Here is a 19,851-nt window from a genome sequence, read left to right as displayed (position 1 = left end):
GCCATCTAGTGCAGGAGTGTCTTACAATCCCGACTCTAAGGTGGCTTCTCTGGGCTACAATCTCAGCTTCCCAAAACACAGTCTTCTCATCTGGAAGGTGGGCGTGTAGGCGCCAAGTGCCTCTGACTGTGACAAGACACGGGAGCCTCTGCGACAGTTCCTACCAGCGCGGGTAAAGTGTGTCCCAGCCCCATTAGCTGTAAGCTCAGGTGTTACATTCATTTGACTGGAAACCAGGATATACCATACATTGTAACAGGAAGTGGATTATGAAAAAAAAACGTGAAAATCTGAAAGAAGAAAGTAAAAGCAGCTCTAGTGGTTTCTTCACACTCCACAGGAATGAGTTTCCACACCACACTCTGATTCCCCACCACCACCCTAGGAGGAGTGCCACATGTCCCCCCGAGGACAGAGGAGTCTTTGGCCTAAGGGCAGGCCACTTGATGGGAGAAGCGGCACCTGCCCAGGGTGGCCTTGGGCCCCTGTGGCAGGCTGACAGCCCAGAGGGCGGGGCCCATGCAGCACTGGGAGTGTAAGCTGGAGTGGGTGTGTGAGAGCTGATCTGCATGCCTGCATTTATTTCTCAGTGCTCCCTTAGGAGGCCTGGGCTGTTACACTTCCCACCCCCAACCCCCAACAGAGCCAGTGGAACTGGGGTCTGGGGAAGCAGAGCCGGGCTTGTGCCACTGCCGAGCTCCGCCTTGCTAACTGCAGGGCTGGAAAATGAAAGTGCTCTCCCTAGGTTTCTGTTCTCAGAAAGTGAAACTGCTGGTTCACTCAGGGGTGGAAGAGATTGACCCGGAGGCTGCCACACCCAGTTAGCACCTCTGCAAAACAGTTGCACAGAAAGCCACAGCCCAGCAGAGCCCACACCGCCTGAGGCAGCTCCTCTCTTTCAAAGAATAGCCAGTTGGGTTTTATTATTATTCTCCATGATTCGTGTACTATAGATGGTTAAAATTAGGAATAGAAATTGCTAGAATCAAGTCCAGTATTGGGCCCAGCGCTGTGGCCTAGCAGTTAAAGTCCTCACCTTGAATGCTCCAGGATCCCATGTGGGCACCGATTCTAATCCAGCCAGCACCGCTTCCCATCCAGCTCTCTGCTTATGGGAAAAGCAGTCAAGGACGGCTCAAAGCCTTGGGACCCTGCACCTGTGTGAGAGACCCGGACGAGTTCCTGGCTCCTGGCTTCGGATCAACGCAGCACCGGCTGTCGCAGTCACTTGGGGAATGAATCATCGGACAGAAGATATTTCTTTCTGTCTCTCCTCCTCTCTCTCTCTCTCTCTCTCTCTCTCTCTCTCTCTCTCTCTCTATATATATATATATATATATATATATATATATATATATATCTGACTTTGCAATAAAAATAAATAAATCTTAAAAAATTTTTAAAAAATCCGGCATTGTGGCACAGTGGCAAAGCCACTGCCTGCGATGCTGGCACCCCGTTCGGGCTGGTTCAAGTCCCACTGTTTTATTTCCGATCCAGCTCCTTGCTAATGGCACCTGAGAAGAACAGCAAAGAAGGCCCAAGTGCTTGGAACCCTACACCCACTTGGGAAACCTGGAAGAAGCTCCGATCCATCCCCTTGGCCTGATCCAGTATTGGCTATTGTGGCTACCTGGGGAATGGGCCAGCAGATGGAAGATCTGTGTGTTTCTGACTCCTTTCTTCTCTGTAACTCTGGCTTTCCAATACATAATTTTTTTTTAAGTAGTAAAATTACTAGGGAGAATCAAGATGGCGGAATAGGGTGAGGACACGTTTAAACGGATGGAAAAGCATTTAATCAGGATGAGGCAGAGAGGACATATTTCAAGAAATAGGAGGGGACAGAACAACAGCAGAGGGGTACCTAGAGACTGACAGACACAGGAAAGCAGCGGACACAGCGGTGTGGTGTTGCAGTGACTGATACTCCAGCACGGCGATCTGAACTCCACCAACAGCCGGAACTCCACCAGCAACCAGGTGGGAAGGGACTTTCACTGGGAGCTTGGGAGGTGAACCCAGACAAAGAACTGTCCGTCCTGCTGGCCCGTTTGATTTGGCCAGGAGCAGAGACAGAGCAGCAGATCTCAGATGGGCAGTGCGAGAACAGGGTGGATTTCACAGCCCAGTCAGCCCCCTTGAGCTGAATTGGGCACCATTTTACGTAAGGGGGAAAGGGCAAGGGAAAGGACTGAGCATGCGCTGAGCTGGAAGTGAACTCATTTCTGTTTCGGTGAACTGCAACGACATGGCATTCAAGGGTTCCACCCGGGGCAGGTCTGGGCAGTCCTCAGATCTGACGGCCAGCAGATCAAGAACTGTAGTGGTGGTACGTCAGGCACCATTTTGCGCACTGTGGCAATAGCTTTGGGACTGCAGGGGACAACAGTGAACTGTGCATGTGCTGAGCTCACGAGAACTCGCTGACATCAGCGGATTGAACTGTTCTCACAGGAAAATAATACCGACTGTGAAATAGTACGGATCAAAATAGGTCGGTGTGGCACTCAGACCTAACGTCCAACAGGTTCCGAAGGATCAGCACCACCAACAACCTAACTATATAGGACACCTGGAGTTTCTCTAATCCTGGGACCTGCTCCAACCGAAAGTGGGAGAAAGGTTGCAGAGACAACGGTGCAGCCTCAGCACGGTATCACAGGAGGTGGAGAGTGGTGAGCCAGGAGATGGGGCTGTGGAGACCACGGTGGAAATCTGATATAAGAACCCAGACCTGGAACTCACTGGAGGTTGTGGCACAAGTGACTGCAAGCAAGGAGTTGTGTACCAACCGCAATAAGTAAAATAGCATTGTAGCCCTGTGGGTAACACAGCTTAGAAACCTGCCCCAAGGAGAAGATTCTGCTAGCCAGAAGTGCAATGACCAAGAGCAAAAGAAGAGACAAAGGCACAATGAGTATTACCGAAAACTCTCCTGCAAAGTAGCAAAACCCTATGCCAACCTCAGAGTTCACTGAGGAAGACATCGAGAAAATGGGGCACACAGAATCCATAAGACTCATTTTAAAGCTTCTGATCAAAAATGAGAAGCTCATGCAAGAGTTCAAAGAATTTAAGGAAGCAATAAAGCCAATCAAGGCTGATATGTCAGAAATTAAGAACACAGTAAATTAAAAGTACAGTGGAGAATCTCCAAAGTAGTAAAATTACTTTAAATAAAAATGGCTGGAATCATGAAAATTGAGACAGTCCAAACCTGCTAAAATCTTGGCCACACCTTCAAGTGGATGGCACAAGCATTGCCCATCCATTTCCTAACTGGTTCAGAGACCAACAATGGGGAACATCCTGCCCAACAAGGAGGGGTCAGGGAAGGCTTGAAAGCCCGAGACCCGGGCCCTGCCAGGTAGTCTAGTGGCTAAAGTCCTCACCTTGCACAAGCAGGGATCCCATATGGGTGCTGGTTTGTATCCTGGCGGCCCCGTTTCCCATCCAGCTCCCTGCTTGTGGCTTGGGAAAGCAGTCAAGATCGGCCCAAAGTCTTGGGACCCTGCACCCGCTTGGGAGACCTGGAAGAGCTCCTGGTTCCTGGCTTCGGATCGGCTCAGCTCCAGCCGTTGCAGCCACTTGGGGAGTGAATCAGCAGACAGAAGATCTTCCTCTCTGACTCTCCTCCTCTCTGTATGTCTGACTTTCCAATTTAAAACAATTAATTAATTAATTTTTAAAAGGCATTGAAAAAAAAAGTCCAAGACCCTTCCTCCAACCTTTGGTGCCTCTCCCCTTCTCCTTTCAAGAGGCACCCCACCTCCAGACTTTCTTTTGGGAAGTGCTTTCCCCTCTCCTCTTCCCCACCCCCACCAGCTGGTCCCTTTGCAAATAATCTCTCTCTGCAAGCGGTTTCCGGCTTTTTATTTCTGTATTAAGTTGAGGAAAGAACCCACTGGGATTTTCTGGTAACAAAAATAGGTGATGAAAACTGTACATGAAAAATCTTGAACAACTCCGTAAGGAGCCAGGCAGATTTTTGTGCCGCCGGTTTCAATTGTGCCATGGTTTTCCTGCCTATGATTTTCAGCTCAGCGAGAGCCATGAATGCACAGAGCCAGCATCGTCACAGGAGAGCACAGGAGCCAGGACCAGGACAGGCACTGGCTGAAGGGCCAGGCCTTCTCCGCAAGGGCGCCACTACCCCTTCTCAGAATCCCCTAGGAGTTAGGGGCACGCAGGTATGACCATGCTGAAGCATTCTGCAGCATGCCAGGTCACAGCCGTCCTCGTCGCATGGTATTTTCCACTCTGAAGCTGGGGGCACGCACCTCTGTACACATTTTTCATGAGAAACACGCTGTTTCTAAGTCTGACGATACTGATCGAGTGACATGGCTACACACAGCAGGGGTTCTCACACTTGTGTGGGTGTGCCAGGTTTCCTATGGGAGCTGATTCAAGTGCAGCAGGCCCAGCTGCTCTCTGACCTGGCAGATGGGATGCCATGTTGGATTGGCATGGAACAGGGCTCCCTGGCCTGCTCCTGCAGACTTGACAGGGCTTGAGGAAACCAGGAAGTTGGCAGGCTTGAGGCTTGTCTAACTGCTCAGCTTGTTCAATAACACCCTCCTATGGGTTACCAGTCCAAAATAGCTAAGCCCACCATAAACCAAGAAATTGGTTTTAAAATAAAGTATAGTGATTTCTTAAAATAATTGAGTCCAGAAATACCCTGTGACCCAGCAATTCTGCTCCTGGATATTTTATTCAAAATAATTGAAATCATGGGGCCTAGCATGGCAGCATAGCTACCATGTGTTATATCAGCATCCCATGTGGGTACCCATTGAGTCCCAGCTGCTCCATTTCCCAGCCAGCTCTCTGCTGTGGTCTGGAAGAGCAGCAGAGGTGTAGAAGACCCAGGAAAAGCTCCTGCCTCCTAGCTTTGGTTTGGCCCAGCCCTGGCCATTGTGGCCATCTGGGGAGTGAACCAGCAGATAGAAGATCTTTCTCTCTGTCTCTCCTTCTCTCTGTAAAAAAAAAAAAGAGGGCCCAGCGGCGTGGCCTAGCTGCTTAAGTCCTCGCCTTGCATGTACTAGGATCCCATTTGGATATCGGTTTGCCTCCCGGCAGCCCACTTCCCATCCAGTTCCCTGCTTGTGGCCTTGGAAAGCACCAGAGGATGATCCAAAGCCTAGGTCCACTGCACCCACTTGGAAGACCAGGAAGAGGCTCCTCTTGGATCAGAGCAGCTCTTGGGGAGTGAATCAATGGACAGATGATCTTCCCCTCTGTCTCCTCTCTTCTCTGTATATCTGACTTTCCAATAATAAATAAATCTTGAAAAAAAAAAAAAGAAGAAGAAGAAAGAATGAAAGTTCTTCTAGATGCTGGTTGCCTTGTACCCAGGCAAGCGTTACACAGAAGAGAAAATCAGCCAACAGTTGGCAGGCATTGTGGGCCTGGTTAACGCCAATCTGTTAAATATACCAGTATGCCAGCATAGTTGACTATTCTAATTTTTTAAAGATATGCAGGGAACTCTGCGCACCACTGTGCAGTGCCACAAGGCAGGAGAACACTCTGCTGGGACATGCCACCCCCGCCCCAGGCACACTGTGCAAAGCCACGTGGCAGGAGGACTGCAGACTGTCCAGGGAAGGGGGTCTGGTAACACGTTGAACTGGGGGCTGCTGAGGGCATGTTTAAAAGGTGAGGAGTGGGCCCGGCGGCATGGCCTAGTGGCTAAAGTCCTCGTCTTGAATGCTCCGGGATCCCTTATGGGCACCGGTTCTAGTCCCAGCAGCTCCACTTCCCATCCAGCTCCCTGCTTATGGCCTGGGAAAGCAGTGGGAGACCTGGAAAAGGTTCCTGGTTCCCGGCTTCGAATCGGCGCAGCTCTGGCCGTTGCGGCTCACTTGGGGAGTGAATCATCGGACGGAAAATCTTCCTTTCTGTCTCTCCTCTTCCTCTCTGTATTTCTGACTTTGTAATAAAATAAATAAATCTTAAAAAAAAAAAGATGAGGAGTGACTTCTGGAGGCTTCCACAGACTGGGTACTACACTCACAGGCAGGCCAGTGAGCTGAGACAGAATGATTTCAACAGGGGAAACAAGAGGGCATGCCTGAGACGGGCTAGGGCACCCCCCCATGTGGGAGCCCTGAGCTGGGCTAAATAGCATTGCCCACCGCCTGCTGGTACATGCACAAGCTGGAGCTACGAAGCATGTCTGACTGGTCTAGGCTGCATGCCTGCACATGGATGTCAGGGCAAAGGGTGGGCCATGTCAGAATGGGCTGCAGCACCCACCAGAATGCAAGAGAATCAGATCTGGGGGCAGATTCTGTAGAGGACTTGTGGGTTTGCCTCTGTGGAACAGCTGTAGCTGCTGGTTTGTGTGGAGAGCTGTGATGGGCCTGGCCAGGCCAGACCTTGAAACTCACCTGACACTTGGCAGGAGGCAGGGTTGGGAGGAGGACGGACTGTGCCAGGTTTCAGCACCTGCCAGCACAGATAAAGGCTGGGACTGAAGGCAGACCGTGCCAAACAGGGCACAGTCCCTGCCAGCATGTGTGAGATCCAGCACTGGCAGAAGCCTGGTAGGGGAACTGTGGGCATGCCTCTCCTGGGCTGCAGCTCCCACTGGAGAACATGAAAATCAGGGCTGGAGGCAGGCCAGGCTGGACAAGACAGCAGCACCTGTTGGCATATGTGTGGGACAGGTCGGGGAATGGGCTGGGATGAGCTAAGCTGCAGCACCCGTGGGTGTGCACAAGAGCCAGATGGGACATGGGAAGGACTGGGCCAGGCCACAGCACATGCCAATACTTGTATAACTGGGCCTGTGGCAGACCTGATTAGGGCTATGGGGATTGCCATGACTAGGCTGTGGTACCCAGTGGCGTGCATGAAAACTGGGCCTGTGGCAGGCTGGGTTGGGCTAGGCAACAGCACTCCGTAATTTGCATGAGAGATGGGGCTGTTGGCAGAACTAAGCAAGCAGCTATACCCACAGGTATATGTGTTGGCTGGTACAGGTGATGCACCAAACCTGACCCTGAATTCGCTGAGGCAAACAAAAGTCTGAGGTCACCCTTGTGATGTTTCCTGGGGAACTCCCCAGCTAGATCGCTGAACTCAAACCTGGCCACAGGGAAAAGCACTATATATGTGAGTCAACCTTGGAGTGAATGTATTAGGCCTGGGCCTCATCAGTTGCTGATGCCCGTGCAGAGGACACCATGTCCAACTGCACATAGGGGACATGACAGCCAACTTAAGGCAGGGAACGTCTACTGCCTTGTCAAAGCATGAAAAGCAGAACAGGTAGAACAACTCTCCTAGCCAAGCTTTGTAGCAAGAATCTGGGTCTGTGGATGTACTAAGGTCGACCTGGTCAGCCAACAGACCTTGGCAAGAGTTCCTGAGCCCTGGTGCAATGAAGCCGATAATGTCTCAGAACTATCAAAACCACTCAAGTCACACTCCTGGAAAAATTCTTCCCTTCATGGAGGTCTCTAAGGCGTCAGCCAATGACTATCCCCCATCCTTGGGTGCTGATGTAGTTTGACACTCCCCCCACAACCTCTTTCCCCCAAACCTCCTCACGCATCCACCTCAGCAGACACAGGAGGAAATAAAACAGGTACTGAAACATTTGCCAGCACCCACTTTCCCCCATCCCTCAACCCTCCCCACCCTAATCAGAGGCCCACATGGACAATGCATCCCTCTCAACTATGTAAATACTATTAGAGTAGAAAAGGAAAAATAGTGTACGATGAAGCAATGAAGTGAGCACGCTTGAAATCTGTAAGCGGAGAGATGTGTGCCCACTCAGTGGTAGGAGGACGACTGAGCAACAGCAGGAAAAGCAAGTCGAGGGCCTGGAGGCATGGCCTGGTGGCTGAAGTCCTCGCCTTGAACACCCCGGGATCCCATATGGGCACCGGTTCTAATCCCGGCAGCTCCACTTCCCATCCAGCTCCCTGCTTGCGGCCTGGGAAAGCAGTTGAGGACGGCCCAATGCATTGGGACTCTGCACCCATGTGAGAGACCTGGAGGAAATTCCTAGATCCTGGCTCCGGATCAACGCAGCACCGGCCACTGCGGCCACTTGGGGAGTGAATCATCAGACGGAAGATCTTCCTCTCTGTCTCTCCTCCTCTCTGTATATCTGACTTTGTAATAAAAATAAATACATCTTACAAAAAAAAAAAGCAAGTCGAACTCCTACCTCATATTGTAACCATAACACATGCAGCTCCTCGTCTTGGCTCACTACACTTCAACCAACACAAGCTAAGGAGTCACCTGACCCTGGCAAATGTTTTTTTTTTTTCCTCCTGTGTCTGCTGAGGTGGATGTGTGAGGAGGTTTGGGGGAAAGAGGTTGTGGGGGGAGTGTCAAACTACATCAGCACCCAAGGATGGGGGATAGTCATTGGCTGACGCCTTAGAGACCTCCATGAAGGGAAGAATTTTTCCAGGAGTGTGACTTGAGTGGTTTTGATAGTTCTGAGACATTATCGGCTTCATTGCACCAGGGCTCAGGAACTCTTGCCAAGGTCTGTTGGCTGACCAGGTCGACCTTAGTACATCCACAGATTCTTGCTACAAAGCTTGGCCAGGAAATAGTGCTTACACCTGAATGCTTGGAGATCAAATGTTTTCCTATAAGCCTGGATTGGGTAGGACAGAACATAAGACAGTGAAATAACTCTCGGTTTTTATGTTTATGTTAAACAGACCTTTCAGCAGTACACCGATATTCTCCTACAGCAGTTGGGAACAGTGACAGCCATCTCAATGCCGGCCTCGTAAAGGGCTCAAAGAAGATCTCACTACCCTCATAAAAAGACCCGAAGTCCCCAGGGTTCTCTTCCCACGGAGTGCCTGCTGCCACAGACTGTAGAGAGGGGGAAAAAGTCCAAAATCCTGAGCTTGCACCGGAAGTAACTTAGCTCCCAGTGAGCTCCTAGGCGCCGGTGACATCAATGCCACGTTCTGAACCCTTGTGATGGTTGAGTTGAAAAGGCATCAATCAAAGGAGCTCCTACAGCCTCTACCAAGTGCTTGTCACTCATGCAGACAGGGAGGTGGCTAGCAAGGAGGAGCTGAAGCCACCAGCCCCTTCTGCAGGCTCCCCTGTGCTGCAGCGCTGCCTGCGGCACCCACACCCAGACCCCTTTCTGTGCAGTGGAAAACTGCAGCTTCAGCGGTTTTGCAGCTTAGAAATGAAATCGACTATAAAAATCCAACATGGCTGGCAGCTGGGTCAGGGCAATGACCTTGAGCTTGTCAGAAGGGCATTATAGTAAACCTACTAAAACCCACAAACCCACTCCTAACATGTAGATGGACCATAATGCTTCCAAGATTTCTGAAAATGGGCAAGTAAGTGGGAGATACTCAAGCCTCGCTCCAAACCCCGCCTCTTTGAATATTCAGTTAACCCCTCCCCCAGGTACCACCCCCTGTGCATTCACCATGCACCTAACTTGGCTCCTGAACCTAACTGGACTTCTGAAGCCATCTTTAATATTTGCAACATAAGTTGGCAAACAGAGGTGAACTCTGATAGCTCCAAAGTTTGCTTAGCTTTTGACCTGTGTAAATGTTTCCACTTACCCATTAGAGAGTTTGCTTAGCAGCAGCCTTGGTGTGTGTTCTTACTCGGTTATGTTAGTGATTAGAATTGTGGTTAACCCTTACCATATCCTCATGCTTAGGCAAGCTCCCTGTCTTCCAGAGACACGGCCCTTCTTCTGTCCTTGATGTCATCTCAATGGAAACAGCCTCTAAGGACATCTACTATAAAGCTGAAATGAATCGATCAAGACGGCCGTTGTCTAGTCCTCTTGCTGCCGTAACACATGGCCACAGGTTCTAGAGCTTCAAACTCCAGATGCAGATGCTCTCCGGATTCTCAATGACAGAAGTCTGGAGTGAGGGCCACCAGGTAGGACTCAGCGTGTCTCCTGGTCTCTCCACGGCTCTCTAAGGCTTGGAGAGTTTTCAGGTGAAGTCTCTGTGTCCTACAGGCTTCTAGAACTTTGTTCTTTGCATTCCTTGGCTCAGGGCTCACATCCATTTGCACAACCAGCCACACAGCATCTTCATACATCTTCACACCAGCACTGTCTATTCCAAGGGCCATATATCTATGTGGCAGTAAACCGCTTGATAACTGCCTCTTTTAAAATAAAATTAATATTTTTTATTTGAAAGTCAGATTTACAGAGAGAAGGAGATACAGACAGAAACGTCTTCCATCTACTGGTTCACTCCCCAAGTGGTTGACCTGAAACCAGGAGCCTTGAGCTTATTCTGGGTCTCTCATGCAGGTGCAGGGTCCCAAGGCTTTGGGCCATCCTCAACTATTTCACAGGCCATAAGCAGGGAGCTGAAAAATGGAGCAGTTACCCATATGGGATCCCAGCACATGCAAGGTGAGGACTTTAGCCACTAGTCTACCACGCTGGGCTCCAACAACTGCCTCCTAAGAGGTCACTGGTACTTGCAACTGGGCCTGGACCATCTGGACAACCAGTGGGATCATCTCATCCCACAAGCCTGCAGTTAGTCACCTCTGCCTGATGCCTCTGGCCTATATGAAGAGACATTCGAATCGTAAGTTCCAGGGATTAAGATGGCAATATCTTGGGGGACACCATTCAACTCATTAAATGGAATCTGTGGGAGGCCATTGGTTTATACCGTTTGTTTTACTTTTGCTGTTTTTGTTGAAAAGGCAGATGTACAAAGAGACGAGAAAAAGAGAGAGTGCTGCATTGATCTGAAGCCAGGAGCCAAGACCTTCCTGGCTTCCAGGGTTTCGCATGTGAGTGCAGGGGCCCGAACACTTGGGCCATCCTCCAATACTTTCCCAGACACATTACCAGGGTGCAGCCAGGACTCTAACCAGCACGCCTCTGGGACACTAGCACATCAGCTGGAGGCTTAGCCTGTGAACCACTGTGTCGGCCGCAACACAAAACATTCTTTTTTTTTTTTTTTTTAAGATTTATTTTATTTTTATTACAAAGTCAGATATACTGAGAGGAGGGGAGATAGAGAGGAAGTGGAGCTGCCAGGATTAGAACCAGCAGCCATATGGGATCAAGGTGAGGACCTTAGCCACTAGGCCACGCAAAGCATTCTTAAACTAGCAATCTCCTCACTCCTGGTAGGATTGTGCAGCAACTTTTTCCATATGCTTTCCCTCCACACCGTCAACCCTTCCCACACCCCCACCTTTTCTTCTTCTCTTTAAATAGTTGCATCTGTTGCTACTCAAATTTAATTCCAGGTTGCTCTCTACTCCAAAACCAACACACACTCATGCAAGGCAAATTGATGTTCTTGGGGCAAGGCAGACTTCTTTGGGCCAAAACCCACTCTTCCCAAATTGCAATCTGGTAGGAGGACTTGTTCATAGAGGGCTTGTATAAGGAGCAGAAGGAGGGGGATGACAGGGAGGAAGGCCAGGGCTGGCTGCAGCTTGGCCTGCTGCCAAGTTGTCAGGAGCTGGTTGGAGACACGGGGGTTAATCTTGCGAGGGGGTGAGCAGTTGGGTCAGGTCCCTGCTGGACTGGGAAAGGGGGCAGTCCCTGTAAGAGTGGGCAAGATGCTTGCTGCTGCCCAGAAACTGCCTTTTAGTGGATGGCAGTGCCAGCTCGACTCCTGTGAACCTCTAGCTGACTCATAAAGGGAACAGTAGGAACCGATGCTCCTACCTTGGGAGTTTCTAGTTTTACCATGAGAGCAAGAAAGACAAAACCCCTGACCCCAGCCTCCTGGTGGGATTTTATTTTTTATTTTTGATAATGTTTGCATAGTTGATTAGAGCAGGAAAGGCTGAGGATTAGTGGAAAGTGGGCTAGACCATTGTTTCCACATTTTCTTTTTCTACTTCCTGTATCTGGGGGAAGGGGGCGGAGAGAAGAGGAGAAACCACACCCAGCCTCCTAACTGCCTCACAACTGGAGGATGGGGACTTTGTAATAAAAATAAATAAATCTTAAAAAAAAAGATTTATTTATTTTTATTGGAAAGGCGGATATACATACAGGAGGAGAAACAGAGAGGAAGATCTTCCTTCCGATGGTTCACTCCCCAAGTGACCGCAACGGCTGGAGCTGAGCCAATCAGAAGCCAGGAGCTCTTCCGCATTTCCCACGTGGGTGCAGGGTCCAAAGATTTGGGTCGTCTTCGACTGCTGTCCCAGGACACAAGCAGGGAGCTGGGTGGGAAGCAGGGCCACCAGGATTGGAACCAGCGACCATATGGGATCCCAGGGCGCACAAGGGGAGGACCTTAACCACTGCGCCACCGTGCCGGGCCCTCGATTCCAGCTTTCAACCTAGCCAATGGGAGCAGTGGCCCAACAGGGAAGCCCCCACAAACCCCTTACCAGGCTCGCACCCCTACCCCAGGTCTCATGTGTGCTAGTGGGTGCTGTGGCCCAGTCTGGCATGGCCTGCCTCGCCTCGCCATCCACCAACAGGTGCTGCAGCCTGAGTTCCAGCTTGTACTGGTAGGTCCTTCAGCCTAGCCTAGCCCAGTCAGCCCCTAGTCCTGGCCCTAACGTAAGCTGGCTGATGTTGCGGCTCGCCCAAGCCTGTCCTGCACTCTATCCTGGTTCTCAGATCTGCCTGTGGATGCTATGGATTGGCTCAGCCTGACCTGCCCCCAGACCAAATCCACACATATGTTGGCGGGTACCCTAATCTGGCCTCGTTTTGGGTGCTTCCCACAGGGACTGCATCATGACAGAGGAGTTCCCTAAGCTCCTCCATCAGGTCTCCTCCCAGTGCCAGATCTCATGTATGCCGGTGGTTCCTTGGCCCAGTCAGACTTAGTCTACCTCCTGTCCTGGCAGGAACAGTGGCCTTGCCCAACCGGCCCACACCCATTCCAGTTCTGTTGGGTGCTACAGCCCAGTCACACCTGATCTACGCCCAGACACAGCTCTTATGTGGTTCAGAGACCTAGCCCAGCTCATCCTACATCCACCCGGGCTCTCACAAGCACCAGCGGATGCTGGAGTCCAGCCCAGGCTGGCTCACACCAGACCCAGTTCACACCCATGCTAAGGGACACTGCAGTCATGTCCAGCCCACAATCCAGCCAAGGCATCCCTTTAGCTCCCCAACCAGTCCTGTTTCTAGCCACAGCTCTTGCATTTGTCCATGATTGCTTTGACCCAGCTTGGCATAACCCATCACCCACCTTGGCCTTTGCTATTAGATGCTGCAGGATGACCTGTTGCAGCTCTCCCCCAGTCCTAACTCTCTTTGGCAGGGACTGTAACCTGGCCCTGCTCAGTCTGCTCTTATTCCTGGTTCATGCAAACTGGTAGTGTGATAGCCTAGCCTGGCATGACCCACACCCCATTCCTGGCTCCTGCACATGCCAAGGCACTAAGGTTGGCCCGGATCTGCCTGGTCCATCCCCCTCCAAAACCAACCTACACACTTGCCAATGGTTGGAGCTACCCTGCCCAGTCTGACCAACACCCAGATGTGAATCACATGCTCACCAACAGGAGCTACAGTACAGCCCAGCAGGGGTGTTCCCCAAGCTCCCCCACCAGACCTATTCTCAGACCCAGATTCCATATGCCAGCAGGTGCTTGCCCCCTCCTTCCAGGTCTTTGTATGAGCTGGTCGAAGTTGCATCTGCCCCACCCCACATGCCATTCCTGGATGCACCTGTGGGTGTGGCAACCTGGGCCTACCCGGCCTGTTCCCAACCCTAGTATCTATGAGCATTGAGGGTTCCATGGTCATGCCTAGCTCAACACATCACTACCCCCAGCTCTTAAGCTAACCATTGGAAATTGAAGTTCCACAGGGGTGGGTCTACATATACCCCACAGAATCTAACCCCAGATGTTTTTCTCTTGCACCCTGGTTAGTGTCATGACCCAGCCTAACATTACCTGTCCCTTGTCCCAACACTCACTGGCAGGTACTGTGATCTATCTCTGCCCTAGTTTTAGTGTGGGCTGGTGTGTGGTAGTCAGCAGTGTTCCGTGCTAACTAGCCCAGCTTAGGTCTCCCATGTGAGCTGGTGTATCAGTCTGACCCAGAAAGGTCCTCTGGCCTTTCCTCTCCCAATTGCCTGGTCTCAGCCTCCTCACTTACCAGCAAGGACAGTGATCTTGTCACTGGGAGTCCCTTAGAAGTCATTCCACAACTGCAACACACTCCCTCAGTGGTTTTTCCTCCCCCACATCCCACTGCCCCTTTCCCTAATCAATCCACAGTCCCTGTGCCCAGGAGCACATGGGTTCCCCAGCCCAACCTTCAGAAGCTCAGTGTGTGGTGCGGTGGCCTAGAACACTGTCTGCCCGCCAGGCCATATCCAAGATCCAGGCCCATTCAAAGTTCCTCAAGCCCAGTCCACCAGCACACCAGGCCAGCATGCTCACCTGGGACTCTGGCTCTTCCCTCCCCTCCCCCCACACTGCCCAGGACTAAGCACATGTGGAAATCCCCAGGCTCACTCTGCCAGCCTGGATGTGATCCCCCAGGTCCACACATGCCCTCGCCAGTGCTATCCTCCACTCCCCTGCAAGCCTGCACCCCCAGGCCTCCACGAGCCAGCTGCCTCAGCTGCGTGACTGCAGGCATGGTGGTGGTGCTGCCCTTTGCCATGTCAGTGCAGGAATCTACCCTGGTTTCTTGCTCTGGAATCCTTTTTTTCCAAGGACTCCTATTATATGTATGTTGTATACCTTTTTTTATTTTTTTCTGTTTGTCATTTTCTCATGTTTTTTTTTTTTTTACTCTCCTTTTCACTTTCCATATTTTTTTAACATTTGTATCACTCATGTTCATTGACTCCAGGGATCCTTCTAGTTTAGTTTTTGTTGCTGGCATGATTTTTTTCCCCAACATTTTCTTGAGTTCTATTGCCTAATCTTTTTAGTGTGTCCTATTTAGTCCTCCCCCCAACCCGGCCAAAGATTTATTTATTTGAAAGACAGAGTTACAGGGGAGTGTGGGAGAGGCTGGCAGGCATCTTCCCTCGTTTGATTAACTCACCAAAAACCTCAACAGCCAGAGCGGGCCAGACCTAAGCTAAGATCCAGGTGGTTCTTCAGGGTCTCCCACGTGGGTGCAGAGGCCTAAGCACTTGGCCCATTTTCTGCTGCTTTCCCAGGCACATCAGCAAGGAGCAGCCAGTGCCCACATGAGCTTTGGAATTGCAGGCTGCAACTTAACCTGCTATGCCACAGTGCTGATTCCCCCCATTTCATCTTTATCACCAATCACTCTTTTTTGGCTTGTTGTGAATAATTGAGTTACTGATCCTTAATCTTTTCAGTGACTCATTTTTCACATGAAATTAATTTTCTTGTATCTTGCCTGACCTTAAGGTTATGAACTCCTTTTTCCCTTGTCTCCATCAAATTCTGGTTCTTTAATCTGCTTCCCTTCCCAGTAAGTTCTCTTGAGTCAAGAGTTTTGTTTTGTTTCTTGAGTATTTACTGATTAACTGGAAATGGAGAGATAAAAAGAGAAAGAGACAGAGATGCTCCACCTGTTGGTTCCTCCCATTTTGCTGCAACAATTCAGGCTGAGACAGATCTAGCAAAGCTAGGTGTCCAGAACTCCATCTTGGTCTCCCACATAAGTAGCAGGGGCCCAAGTGTTTAGACCATCTTCTCTGCCTTCCTAGTCACAGTAGTGAGGAGCTGGATTAGAAGCAGAACATTTTAGGGGCGGGAGGCAGTGTGATGGCTAGGCCAGGCCATCCTCCATCTCCAAGCACCTGGATCCCATTTGGGCGCCGGCTCATGTGCTGGCTACTCCACTTTCCATCCAGCTCCCTGCCTGTGACCTGGGAAGGTAGAAGAGGATAGTCCAAAGCTTTGAGACCCTGCACCTGCATGAGAGACTCAAGCGAAGCTCTTGGCTCTTGGTTTCAGATCGGCTTAATTTCGGCCACTGCGGTCAATAGGGGAGTGAACCAAATGGATGGAAGATCTTCCTCTCTGTCTCTCTTCTCTGTGCATCTGCCTTTCCAATAAAAATACGGTTTATAAATCTTAAAATAAGATCTATTTTTATTGGAAAGGCAGATGTACAGAGAGGAGGAGAGACAGAGAGGAAGATCTGTCCGATGATTCACTCCCCAAGTGGCTGCAACGGCCGGTGCTGTGCCAATCCAAAGCCAGGAGCCAGGAACTTCTTTCCAGGTCTCCCACGCAGGTGCAGAGTCCCAAGTCTTTGGGCCGTCCTCGACTGCTTTCCCAGGCCACAAGCAGGGAGCTGGATGAGAAGTGGAGCTGCCAGGATTAGAACTGGTGCCCATATGAGATCCCGGGGTGTTCAAAGCGAGGACCTTAACCATTACGCTATCGCACCGGGCCCAAAAATAAATCTTAAAAAAAGAAAGAAAGAAAGAAAGAAAGAAAGAACAGCTGGGATTTGAATCACATTTCCTCCAGATTGCATGCTGGTGTTCCAGGCAGTAGCTTCACCTGAGTCTTTCATGCAGTTGCAGGGTCTTAAGGCTGAACCCTGGAGTTTTTCACTGGAAAGGCACTAAGGTTGATGTACTGTTGAAAAGCCCAGTGGGCCAGACCGCTTAAGCCCCTTCACTGAGCTACCTCTGCTGTGGAAGGGTGCCATCTCAGCCACTGTTCTTCAGTGGAACATTCCTGAGTGTCAGGCTGGGTCCTCACATCCAGCAGTCACACTTGGCTCCCTCCTCCTCCATAGATGTGGGAACCAGGTCTGGCCAGTCCCAGGGCCTCATTCTACCCGCTCTTAGTTCGGGTTGATAGGACAGTTTGTTTAGAGATCCTGGCACTTGGCTTTTGTTAGTCTAATTGCTCCCTGATTTCTGCTACCTGATGGATGCATCCAGATTCTTGTCACCATGCCAAAAAAAAAAAAAAAAAAAAAGAGAGAGAGAGAGAGAGAGAGAGAGATTGGAGTTGGCATGGTGGCTCCAAAGGTTAATCCTCCGTCTTGTAGTGCTAGCATTTTGTATGGGTGTGGGTGGTGTCCCAGCTGCTCCACTTCCCATCCAGATCCCTGTTTACGACCTGAAAGAGCAGTGGAGGATGGCCTAAGTACTGGGGCCCCTGCATCTGCATGGGGAGACCTGGAATAAGCTCCTGGATCCTGGTTCTTGGCTTCAGGGGTCTTCCTGACTGGGCTGCAACACCCACTGCTACAAGTGCGTGCCAGGTGTGCGGGCACACCAGGCCAGGCTGCAGCTCCTGCTGGTGCACACAAAAATTGGGGCTGGGGCCCTGTAAGAGGACAGTGGTGAGCCTTGCAGGTGTAAAACTGTAACCAGCTGTAATCTTGTGGAAAACTCCAAGAACTCAGAGCAAAGGTCCTGAAGCAGTTGGAATGGAAAAGCCCGGGCACAGGAACTCCCTAATCCCAGCTGTGCTTACAGATCACAGGTGCTTCTTCCGGCAAACACTGTTTAGTAGTAGCCGATTAGAAGAACACATTGTCCACTGATTGACCCTCCTTGCGTGCAAACCACATCCTGTGTCAGACCCTACTTCCTTAAGTCTATAGGACACTCAGTCTTTGGCAGTTGAGACACTTTGGCTATTGACCATTAGTAGTCTGTTCGTCTCTCTGTATGTGATTATCGACTCTGTTCACCAAGTTCCTCAGCACTGTACAGTGAACAGGCCGGATGTGGGCACAGTTCTCACTGGGGCTCATGGGGGTTGTTCTGACCAGGCCTCAGTACCTGATGGTGCACACATCAGGTCTGGTGAGCAGGCCTGGAAGGGATCCTTAGCACCCACCAGTACAAATAGTGGTGGGCGAGCATGGCCCAAAGCCTTGAGACCCTGCACTGAGTGGGTGTCCAGGAAGAGGCTCCTGGCTCCTGGCTTTGGATCGGCTTTGCTTCAGCCATTGCAACCACTTGGGGAGTGAACCAGCGGACAGAAGATCTTTCCTTCCGTCTCTCCCTCTGTAATTCTGACTTTCCAATAAAAATAAATAAATCATTATAAAAAATAATAATTTTAAATAAACCTTTTCAGATACAAGAGTCCTAAGTCGTAAAACAATATTTAGCATGATCAGCATTCTAAGTCTGAAGCAATGGAGGCAAATTTTATGTATTTACTTATAGATTTGTGTATTTATACACAGATTTTATGACAGTTCTTTTTTAAAGAGTTACTTTTATTGGAAAGGCAGATTTACAGAAAGGAGGAGAATCAGAAAAAGATCTTCTGTTTGCTGGTTTATTCCCCACATGGCCTCAAGCCCTGGCGCAGAGCCGATCTGAAGCCAGGAGCTTCTTCCGGGTCTCCCCCGTGAGTGGCCAGGTCCCCTGGCTCCTGGGCCTGCTGCTGCTCTCTCAGTGCCATTGGCAGGGCGCCGGACAGGAAGTGGGGCAAGCTGGCGTATGCGACACCAGCATCCGAAGCCCAGGATTAGCGTACTACATCATGGCGCCCGCCTCTATGTTAACTTGAATTTTTGCAAAGCAAACTTGTGGTTCTTGCCATCACACCATGGCAAGGCATTTTCGAGAACCTTCTAGTCATTTTGTCCAGCGACTGTCCTAACCTGTTTCTATCCCTTGGACACTTAGGATGACGACTGATCATTCTCGGGGCCCACCCGATCGGCACCAGATGGGCCACACAGGGCTTCCTGGGAGCCTCAAGTCCACCTCCGCGTCGTCGGGGTACGCCCTGTGCGCATGCGCCCTGGCCCCGCCGAGCCGGACCAACACCGCTCTACACACTCCGGGTCGGACTTTGAGGGGAAGGCGGAAGTGCGGGGGCGGGGCCTGCAGGCCCGCCCCGGAAGTGGGCGTGTCCACGGCGACCCCGCAGTTGCCCCGCTGCAGCGGAGGCCGGTCCCGGCTTTGTAGCTGGCTCAAGATGGCGGCGCAGCCACCCAGCGGGATCCGCCTCAGCGCGGTGAGCAGCCGCAAGGGGTGGAGCGGGCCGTGTCCCAGGAGGGCGGGCGGACGGGTCGGCGGAGCGGGGGGAGGGCGGCAGGCGGTGGGCCGTGCGCGGCGGCCGGAGCCGGCCAGGGGGACGGGGGCCGCCATCTCGCTCCCGTCGGTGGGGCGGCTCGGGCCGGGGCGGGCTGCGTCCCGTCGTCTCCGGCTTAGGTTTCTGTTTTGCTCTGGCGGCTTCGGGGCGGGCCCGGGCCCCGGCCCCTCCTCCCGGCGCCCGCCTCACAGCTGTCGTCCGAGGGCAACGCCTCGGCGGGCCAGCCCTCCCGTCCACCCCTCGGGGCCCCTGGTCCGTCTCTGCCCGACGGGGACCGGGACGGGGACGGGGCGGGAACGGCCCTGTGCGGGCTGCCCGGGGGCCTTGGCTTCCCGCCGGCGGCGGCTCGGGCCCCGGGCTGCTGCCCACGGGCTGCCCCGAGTCGAGCCCGGACTAGTCTGGCTGGCCGCGGCATCCCCTGCAGCCGAAGCCGTCAGGCCCCGGTCGCCTGGCCACCTTCCCTCTTCCCCTCTCGTCCCCTCCGCTGGCGTCTGGAGCCTGGGAAATCCGCGAGGCGTTTCGCGCGTCCTAAGTCTCCTGGAACGGTCACCAGAAGTGACTTGGAATCCCAGGTCCTCCGACTGGTGGGCGTGGCCTCGCCACCTGATTGTCCGGAGAAAGTTTCCTGCGCTTTTTTTGCGCACGGTCGATCGTTGTGGGTCTGCAAAGCTGTGCCTCGGCGCCGCGCGTCTTGGCGGCTGTGGGATGGTTGAAATCAGAGTTCACGGCCGCGCTGGTGGTACACGCACCTCTGGAGGGGGACATTGTTCTGTGACTTCATTCATTCAGCCAGATCCTTAGCAACGAGCGGTGGACTTGGCCGGTGTTTTGTGGATCAAGGGAGACCTGGTGTTAACCGCACGTTGTATTGTTGTTGGGTTGAGC

The 19,851-nt window shown here is 51.8% G+C and overlaps 1 protein-coding gene across 2 annotated transcripts in view; it reads left to right on the top strand.

Moving 5' to 3' along the window:
- Positions 1–18,738: 18,738 nt before the first annotated feature.
- MORC3 (MORC family CW-type zinc finger 3) overlaps positions 18,739–19,851 on the top strand; it is a 52,378-nt gene continuing 51,265 nt past the window's right edge. For both annotated transcript variants that reach the window (XM_004594115.4, XM_058661650.1), the window contains exon 1: positions 18,739–18,888. In XM_004594115.4, the coding sequence (XP_004594172.2) occupies positions 18,850–18,888 (39 nt within the window). In that variant the 5' untranslated portion in view covers positions 18,739–18,849. The remainder of the gene's footprint in view (positions 18,889–19,851) is intronic.

Source organism: Ochotona princeps, chromosome 3, assembly GCF_030435755.1.
Source record: "Ochotona princeps isolate mOchPri1 chromosome 3, mOchPri1.hap1, whole genome shotgun sequence".
Classification (NCBI taxonomy): domain Eukaryota; kingdom Metazoa; phylum Chordata; class Mammalia; order Lagomorpha; family Ochotonidae; genus Ochotona; species Ochotona princeps.
Note: the sequence above shows the minus strand (reverse complement) of the source record. Positions and strands in the feature narration are given on the sequence as shown.